Source organism: Cicer arietinum, chromosome 4 (assembly GCF_000331145.2).
Source record: "Cicer arietinum cultivar CDC Frontier isolate Library 1 chromosome 4, Cicar.CDCFrontier_v2.0, whole genome shotgun sequence".
Lineage (NCBI taxonomy): Eukaryota > Viridiplantae > Streptophyta > Magnoliopsida > Fabales > Fabaceae > Cicer > Cicer arietinum.
In genome coordinates this window covers 38,635,730-38,646,382 of record NC_021163.2, presented here as the reverse complement: position 1 = coordinate 38,646,382, position 10,653 = coordinate 38,635,730, and the positions used below count along the sequence as shown (strand labels likewise).

At 29.4% G+C, this 10,653-nt stretch overlaps 1 protein-coding gene across 1 annotated transcript in view; it reads left to right on the top strand.

The window, feature by feature from the left end:
* The window catches only part of LOC105852810 (uncharacterized), a 31,819-nt gene extending 30,188 nt beyond the window's left edge, over positions 1–1,631 (top strand). The window contains exon 3 of the mRNA XM_012719531.3: positions 1,114–1,631. Within this exon, the coding sequence (XP_012574985.1) occupies positions 1,114–1,392 (279 nt within the window). The 3' untranslated portion in view covers positions 1,393–1,631. The remainder of the gene's footprint in view (positions 1–1,113) is intronic.
* The last annotated feature ends 9,022 nt before the right edge of the window (positions 1,632–10,653 follow it).

Sequence of the window (10,653 nt, the reverse complement as noted above, 5' to 3'; positions counted from 1 at the left end):
TCAGCAGAGTCAGAAGAAGGTAGGTATGATGGTGTAGAAGAGGAATGAAGTGCAGATTGAGTTGGCGTAGACGTAGCATGCGTCAAATTGAGAGAGGCAACATCGGTTAGGGTTTTCTTCTTATACTTCTCAAGGCGAAGTTCATGAGCAAGAAGAACTTCAACTTCATCAATATCCACGAGTTCAAATTTACTTTCAACAACAGAAACAACATATCTATAATCAGACGGGATACCTTCAAGAATTACATCAATATGTTAATTCAAAGGAACAAGATCACCAATAGACGCGAGCGCATCAGAGATTTTGCGAATCCGAAGAAGATAATCCTTGACAGTGCAGCAATCAAGAGAAACTGCACGAAGTTCCATTTGAAGTTGACGAGCTTTGGCACAAGTCTGTTTCTGAAAATAGGCAAAGATCTTATCCCATATGCTCAAACGCATGCGAGCACCCAATAACACGAGAGAGAATCTTGCTATAAAGCGTCGATTGAAGCCAAGAGAGCAGCATCTGATCATACGACGATCCTCTTCATTCTTGAATTTCAAAGAAATCGTAGGACAAACGAATAATTAGTGAGGTTGTGCGCATTGATATACGGCTCAATTTGTTGATGCCATAGGTGAAAATTATCTTCTGTTAATTTCTCTGAGATCTTCAGTGAGAAGTGGAGAGATGAGAATACGAATCATCAGGATAGTGTGAATTCAAAGGTGTAGGGCGAAACGTGCCACTAGACGGCGGCGGAGGCAGTGGAGGGGTTGATTGTTCCTCCATGGAACGACCTAGTTCGATGATACCATGTTGAATTTCATAGAACTAATCTATAACTGTTTTTCATTTCACAATTGCTTGTTACAATTAGAGAGTGAGGCAGGGTCAATCAAAAAGTTGTTAGCATATTGTTAAGAGAAAATATTCTCTGGTTAGGAGTTCTTGAACTTTGGTTTTATCCTTTCTTTGCATTTCCACCATTGTAACAGCTCTTGAGCTCATCACGTTTCTATAAATAATATACAGTTCCATTTATCTGAATTTATGTGTTCTATCATATTCATAATGATTAAACAGCGGCATATTAATGTCATCTTGTCCGATGATATTTGACAGGTCATGGCTTTGGAATTGGGAGTACATCAAATTAGAGTGAATTCAATATCCCCTGGAATTTTCAAATCTGAAATCACTGAAAAATTAGTACAAAAGGCTTGGCTGAATAATGTGATCAAGAAAATAATCCCTTTGAAAAGTTTGGTTGCTTCCGATCCTGCATTAACATCTTTGGCTCGTTACCTAATTCACGAATCTTCTGAATATGTTACGGGTAACAATTTTATTGTTGATTGTGGAGCAACTTTACCAGGTGTACCGATTTTTTCTTCTTTGTGAATAATGTATACATTGTGCACACTCACCAAAAATGACTTTGAACTTTTCTATTACATGTATTTAGATAATGCGCTTTGGAGTTTACATGTATTTAGGACCGACTCTTCTAAGTGAATAGAGTAAAATGAAAAAAATAAGTGTTACTATTTCAACACATCATAATTTGTTAAATATATATGCGTATGTAATGTTATAACAAATAATGATTTACTTAAGTATAGTTCATATTATTTTATCTATGTGATAATGTGGATGTGGATTCAACGTTAACTGAACATCCATAAGCAGCACGTACTGTTTTTCACCCACGAACCAAGAAGTTTTATCATCCAAACATATCTCCATAAGCAGCACGTACTGTTTTTCACCCACGAACCAAGAAGTTTTATCATCCAAAACATATCTGCAAAGTCACACTTCTCTATGAAACAAAAGGAATTCTATTTCTTCTGGCATAAAGCAGGAAAATATGATCAACTTGTTGCTAATGGGCAGCATGGGAGAAATAGAAAGGAGAAAAAAAAACAGAAAAAAGGCAAAATGAAAAATAGTTGGAAATAAACCAAAATGAAAGAGGGACAAAAGTCAAACATATGCTAAAATGATTGTTCATCCAACTCCTCACTTCTGGTAATGTAAAATACACTACCGTATTATAGCTTCTAGAAGCATGGTTGTCAAACTCGAGATTCCATCAAAGTTCGTTGAGATATAGAAAAAGCGTATATTGTAGAATCGTAACATGGATCTTAAGATCCACAAAATAGATAAAATTATATCATAAAATTAAGAAAAATAATCTCATACATAAATTTTTTATTTATTCAATAAAGTGACAAACTGAAACACAAAAGGCTATTACCATTGTCTCAAATGTAAAACAAAGCCTATCACCATCATCTAAAAACATCTAAAATTTTAATTTAACAATTCATACAAAGCGTTATAATCGAAACCAACATCTTCCATACAATCTTCAACACCTACTCCATCAAATTCATCATCGAGGTTGTGAATTTTTAAATCATCTTGAGGGGCAGTAGTTTCAACTCCATTTCCTCCTTAATTTTGAATGTCAAATTCCAAAACCTCATTTTCTATTATGAAATGATTCTCAGATGAACCTTCATTATTATCTATAATCCATTCATCATCGAATTCAAGATCATCAAGGTTATATTCTACCGTCTTTCTAGTTTGCTTCTTCTTAGTTAATTTTGAATTTGCCATCACAAAGACAATGTCATTCATTGTCTTTTGTTTCAAACGGTTTCTGCTCTTCGTGTGGACCGAATAGATACAAACTCCATATATAGCAAGTTGTAGAGAATTTTCAAAGTGAAATTTTAAAACAATTTTTACCATCTCAAAAGCGTTCCAATTTCATTACAATCGGATGAACTGCAAGTTAAACTTAACACAAGAATTGCAGAAGATTGAAGTTCTAGATACTCATCCCTATATGATTCCTACCATTTGTGATGGAGTTTTGATTTTAAGTGCAGCTTTTACTATAAAACTACCAAAGAACTTTACTTGTGTGTTGAAATCTTCGAGTTGCATATCAATCTTACAAATTTCTTCAACATCTCCCACCATATTTTGTAAGCAATCATATAACCCACATTTGACTTCATAGTCAGCTTTAAATTCTGAGTTGTAATATAGTTGAGGATTAAGATAGTAGGTTGCCACATGCAAAGGTTGGTGGAGTTGTTTATCCCACCTCTCATTAATGATATTCCATAGAAGCTTGAAATTAAATAATAGAAAAAAAATTAAATTACTTTTAGGCATGAAACATAATGCATAATTTATAAAAACAATGTGCATTGCAAAACAAAACCATTATGCAGAATTTGCAGAAACAAAATTTGTGGAAATAGTACCTTCTTTGAACACCATTGAAGGCAACCTGGATTCTCTCCTTAGCGTGATCCATTGCCTCATAAATAAACCTCATTGTTGGTTTATCAATTTGAACCCACTAAACGAAGCACTTTGATTAGTGGATAAACACCTTTTAAGCAAATTGCACTATTTTTCTAAAACTCTTTATCCATAATAACTTTTTCAACATTCTGCCTTTCACCTGTTTTTGCAAACCTACTTAATGCCCATTCATTAGATGTGAACATTCTTATCAATGCTCCTTTGTTCTCTGTGAGACAATCTAAAGTTAAATAAGATATTGCAAACCAGTAACGGCCGGTCTCACTAAATCTTTTCCTTTGGTGAAATGTTGTAATAAAGAAATTAGAGAAGCCTTTGAATATATATATTGAGTAATTTTCTTATCCTTTGAAATTGTTTCATGATGAACTATTGTCTTTTTTCTCAAAATTTTCTAACATGAGATCAATACAATGTGCTACACATGGTGTCCAATAGAGCCTCTTTCTTTTCTCCATTAACATTGCACCAACAACTTTGTAATTTGCTGCATTGTCAGTCACAATTTTCACGACATTTTCTTCACCAACTTCTTCTACTATTTGATCAATCATCTCAAAAATAGTTATCTAAGAAATTCAAAATCGTCCTTCGTCTTTTTTTTGTCCCCCCATCACTCATATAATAGTACATCATGTCTCCATCCAAATAAGTTTGTATTCTTCATTGACATTAGTTGTCTCCTCCATCTTTTGCTTCAAGTACTTTGTTCTGATTTAATGATAGGAAGGTAGCTTAAAACCAATGCCATGTCTTTAAACAATCTCCAAGATCCTTTTAAATTAATCACTCTTTGCCATATTAAAGGCTATGACATTATTGGAGAAGAAGGAAACTATTTCTAGACTAACTTCTTCTTTCAAATTCTTCTTAAAAATGATGTTGATGGTGGCTTGAGTGCTTAATACATTTGTCTTGAAGTTTTTTGCAGGTGTAACATTCTCATTTTCCTATAATGAATTTTTTTCTTTTTTACTTTTTCATTATCTGTATCATTCTCTTCTGATTTCATCAATGGTTTATCTTTCAAAGTTTTACAAGCTCAAACATTTGTTTCTTCACATCACCAGGTACAACATTACATGCAATAGCATTGAACTATGTACAAGCCAAATGGTGTTTTAGCATGTAAACTCATCCAACAAATGTTTTTGCAAAATAATTGCATTTTATTTTTTCTGCTTCCTGTAATCTTAAGATTTCACAATTTAGTCTAGATCCTAATGACCATGTATGGTAGTGTATTTGAGGATTGGGAGGCAAAATCAAGGGGTAGATGAGCATTTATCGTAGGATTAAGATCACTCTTACTATATTGCTATGCTCTCAAGGAAAAGTTACCGTGTTTCTTTAGTTTATATTTTTATGATTTATGTATAATTAGAAACACATCTTTAATAGTATTACCATCCTGGTCGATGTGTTGATTCAGCGGTAAGAGTTCAATTTTAGAACCATTAAGTATTTAGTTCAATTATGTCACTTTGATTATTAAAATTTCCATATTTCCCATATTTTAATAAAAAACTCCTTCAACATTTCTATCTTTTTCTTCCATAGCCACAAGTTTTTCAAGAATGATTTCCTCTTCACCAAAAAAAATCCCCAAATTCTTAACCAATTGAAAATATAAATGACATAACTTACAATTACAATTCACTCATATATAAATTACAGTGCAGTCAATTGTAAATTGTTATATTAAGAGACAGAAAATATATCCCTCTTAATCTAGTGGTGTATAACTGAGTGTACCATAAAACCAATTGTAAAAAATCCAATCATTATATAATTTTTTATAGAAACATTATCAATGTCTTGCCATTCGATTGGTCAACTTTGCAAATCAATTAACTATTTTTAAATATATAAGGTTAAGGGAGACTAAAATAATGAAATGAAATATATATGAAGTTAAGGCAAAAAGATCCTTCTAGCACTTCCTTCATAATCCAAAAGCGTTCAATTTGCATGTATACTCAATTTCATAGAAGAAAAGTAAATAAAAAATACAAAAACTAATAGGAAGTTGGACAACTAAGTTAATACAAAATGACTATGCTCATTGAATCATTAGCTAGTAGCAGTTTTTATATGAAAATATACATTTGAGTTGGTTGAACCAAGACATATAGCTGATTTGGATAGTGACCCTCTTTTGTCATTTGTAATGACTAAGACTTCTTCCTTTATTTCTGTCCACACCGATACCAATAAACAACCATTTAAATATGTAAATGTGTCATAGAATGGATTTTTTACATCAATATCCTCTTTTTAAAATTTTTTAACTAAAATACTTTACTTTTAAATTTATATACCAAAATGACCTATTTTTTGGGCACAGTGGGATATTGCTTCATGGGGATGCCACTTGTTAGAGTGTTTATATTTTTCACCCAGTAGGAGGTCGTTGGCCGGGGATGCGACCTCCCAAAGAATTTTTCAATTTTTTTTTTCGTTTTAGAGTTATTTAATTATTAAATTAATTAAATTAATTAATAATTATATTAAATAATACATTAATAAATAATAATAATAATAAATAATACATTAATAAATAATAATAATAATAATAATAATAATAATAATACATTAATAACTAATAATAACATACTAATAAATAATAATAACAATAATTATTATTATTATTAATTATTATTATTATTATTGTTATTATTAGTAAATATTGTTATAATTAAAAATAATTAAAATTAAAATAGTAAATTAATTTTGTTATTATTAAAAAAAATTAAACTTAAAAACAATAAATTATATTATAAATTTAAAAGAAAATACATTAAACAAAATTATATTAATAGCACAAAACAAAATACATTAAATTAACGAAAAAAAATACATCATATTGATGTCCACCTAAATGACTTCTAGTACCACATTTGAGATTTCATCTAACTCGTCTATTCGGTTCATCAATATCCTCTTTTTTTTCACCCAATAAGAGGGTAATAAAAAAGAGGATATAGATTTGAAAGCAGGTCGCACCCCCAGAAAGTAGGGTATTAACTCGTCTAGCTCTTTCAACTCGTCTAGCTCTTTGAACGAGTTGATGTACTTCTATATTGATGAACCGAAAGAACCTCAACTCGTTCAAAGAGTTAGACGAGTTGGACGAAATCTCAAATGTGGTACTGGAGGTCATTTAGGTGGACATCAATAAGATATATTTTTTTCGTTAATTTAATGTATTTTGTTTCGTGCTATTAATATAATTTTGTTTAATGTATTTTCTTTTAAATTTATAATATAATTTACTGTTTTTAAGTTTAATTTCTTTTAATAATAACAAAATTAATTTACTATTTTAATTTTAATTATTTTTAATTATAACAATAATAATAATTATTGTTATTATTATTTATTAATATGTTATTATTAGTTATTAATGTATTATTATTATTATTATTTATTAATGTATTATTTATTATTATTATTTATTAATGTATTATTTAATATAATTATTAATTAATTTAATAATTAAATAACTTTAAAACGAAAAAAAAAAATTTGAAAAACCCTTTGGGAGGTCGCATCCTCGGCCAACGACCTCCTACTGGGTGAAAAAAATAAGCACTCTAACAAGTCGCATCTCCAGGAAGCGATATCTCACTGTACCCAAAAAATAGGGCATTTTGGTATATTGATTTGAAAGTAGGATATTTTGATTAAAAATTTTAAAAAAGAGGATATTGATGTAAAAAATCTGTCATAGAATATGTTAAAATTAAAAATAAATAAAAAAAACCTATAAATATGTTTTTTTCTAGACACTTGATCTATAATAAGTCTCTTTTTAATTAGTTTAATTTTTTTTATGTATTTTGTTTATCAATTTGGTCAATAACTTTAATAATAGAAAACACACTCATATATGTTTTTAAAGTAACATTAAGGAACTATTATGACATTATATTAAACATTTAAATAATTCATAGATTTGTAATAATAGTCTCATACATTTAAAAGACTAAAAGGATTGTTTACTTTTTTTTCAATGTCTCTCTCAAACACAAACAAAAAAACACAGCTCTATCATTAATCACAATTTTTTCTTTGCCATAATTTGTCACCACTATATAGCTGCTACCCAAATTATTGATCTTAAAGGTGCCTATTTTGGATGAAGATCAGACAAACAATATTTGTTGTGAATCTCAATGTAGTTTTTACGTCTTCTCAAACTGTGGGCTGACAAAGGACAAGGTTTGACTATGATGATGTTGCATTAATTGAGCGACTCAACAAGTACTTTAATTGAAAGAGAAGTAACAGTACTACATGCATGTTAAGGTACTCCATCATGGTTTTGGTTCTTCTCACTTTATCCATTTTGGTGCTACCTGTGGTTTTGCCTCCTCTGCCACCACCACCTTTGATGCTTCTTTTTGTTCCTGTTTTCATCATGGTGTTTCTCTTTTTCTTGGCCTTTTCCCCTTCAAAACTTCCAATTATTGCTTAATTTTTCATTGTATGTCTTTTCCAAATTTATTCAAATGAAATCCAACAGAATTAATAAGCTATGGATTGTGTTTCTGATCTGTCTTTGTTCCATGAATCAATTTTGGTTCACTTTTCTTTATATATGTTTTACTCATCATCTGGACTTACTTTTCTTTCACGATTAACAATTCAAATATATGATAGAATTGTCTTTTCAGTAAATAATGGAAATACAAATTGTTATTTTTTATTTATTTTTTGGTGTGTTAGATCTTATATGTATATTTTTTTATAAGCAAATGTTAGAAATAGGTTAGTTATTAATTAGGGAGTATTTGTTAATAGTTAGTGGGTGGTTATAAATAAGCATGTAAATTTTTACCAAACATTTTCACTCATTTGTAATACTTACGATCATTAATATAGCTGAATTTCAAGCTTTTCTCTCTATCTTTCGTGGATGTCATATTTGTTAGTATGAGCATACATTACAAGAAATTCGGATGTCATATTCAACTCGATTTTTGACTGTGGCTAATTTATTTGACCACACTAATTTTGGCATTTGTCACAACAATTTAAAGCGTGTTAACATTTTATTACACACGAGTATTTGGTATTTAGCCGTTATACCGTGGCGAATTTTACATAAGGTTTTCCACCCTTTTGACTATGGCTAATTAGTGTGTTAAGGTTATTATTATTTAGCAACAGTTTTGTTTTAAACAGCATTACATTTTAATTCATTTTTTTCGAAACAAAGAACTACATATTTTTTTTTCACTTTTCTTTTCATAAAAAAAAACAGTATTTTGTTTCACTTTCTAATTAGTTTTTGATAAACAACCATAATTATCAAACAAATAACATATCAATCAACATGAATATCTATAAATTGTCAAAATAGTGCAAACACTCCAAAAACTAGTTAAACAAAGACATAATATATACCATTCCTAATAGTTTTAGCATATTTCAACAAACATAAGAGCATTGTAAAAACTCAAATTAATCCAAGAGAACTTGCACTAAACATAAAAAAAAAAAAACCAATATTTCAGCAATATGCTACCAATAGTGGATCTTGACAAGTTTTATTGAGGGGACCAATATAAAATAAATTATATATAAAATATTTTCAATTAATCGCATATTTTTTATTTTAGTGGAGTGGTAATTTTAATTTTTAGATGTATTAAGAGTATCCGATTTGAATCCAAGTATGACTATCTGGTTCGAATCCAAGTATGAGTACCCGGTTCGAATACAAGTATTTACAGTTTTGTCTAGAAAATCTCTTTTAGCACTAAACAACTCTACAATACAATGTTACGAGATATTAGTTATATATACTATATATTATGAATAAATACTTTGGAACTCTTACACTAAGTCAACCATCTTCCAAAATATCAATCTAGTTTTAAATTGTATAACCTTGGAGATGCTATCTCAAGTTAATTTTTTGAACTAATACTTGTCTAAAGAAAAGACAATGTAAGTATAAACAAAAAAATATAAGTGCACATCGTCATAATAAAATTAATTTTATATATTCTAAGAAACTATTTGATTAAAAGATGTAAGAACACCTTGTTTAAGAATAGGTAACTCATCACCAAATTTATTTTGCAAAAAGCTATGGAGAATTGCCAATTAGTTTTGTGTTTGTGCAAGTTGCTTCTTAGTTACTTCATATCCATTCAATTTTTCTTCTAAGGTATGCACTTGTTTTTCCAAATTCTCAATTTTCTTTTGGCTACAGCTACAAATATTGACAAATTGAGTGAAGTTGCTACATGTTCCAAAAGCTTCAATGGGAAAATACCAACACCCAAAACACACACTCGACTTGAGTGCTCAACACAATATAATTTTTGCAACTGCATCATCACGATAAGCGTTAGTCTTTGATGGAATACCCAAAGTACCAACACGTTGATCTTGAGACAAATTATCTAATATCCTATCCTAATATATCTAATCTTGAGACATTTCTGTAGTATTTTGACAATCTGTTTTAGTCTAAGAGCGCTGGAGCGCGTGCAAAATGCATAAAAGTGCATTTTTCTCTCTTTTTTTTTTTTATGGATCTTTTGGGCTATTTTAAAGTGACAAGATTTGTGCCCTAGTAGAAAAACTCAGAGGAGTCTAGTTCTATCACAATTGAAGGAGTTTTTTCAAGAATCATTTATGAAGCTTTCTTGTAATTTTTCTTTAATCTCTATCTTTTATTTCTTTTTCATGAATAACAAAACTCTTTTTGTTAGGGATGAGTAGAATTTAATAAAACCCTTGAATATGTGATTTGATTTTTGATTATTTAATTGAGTTTATTGAATTATTTTTCTCAACTATGTGTTGCATGTTTTTTATTGGTTGATCATCTTTAAACTGTATTACGATTTGTACTTTGAAACCAAAGTGAACTTTACAAATGCTTGAGGTGAAAACTTCATAATTTTATAATCTAGGAATAGATGCAAACGCATGAAACTAATTAAGATATTTGCAAGGGTAATACATTAATACGAGAATTCTTGAATATTTAAACTTAGTTCTAATCTTAAATTCACTAAGGAATTAGGGGTTACTATGAAATTAAAGGTTCTGTCGCTAAGGAATTTAGTAATAATTTAATAAAGGAATTCAAAAATGAGGATCAAATTAAAAACCAAAGTTAGATTCAAAGTGAAATTCATCCATTACATTTTTATCATTATAAATTCAACCCTTTTACTCTTGTTAGTTTGAAAATTATTCAATCAATTCATAAAACTTTTGTTCAAGTTTAGTAATTAAATATAATTTGATAGTATAATATTATTTTTAAGTTCGGCATTCGGT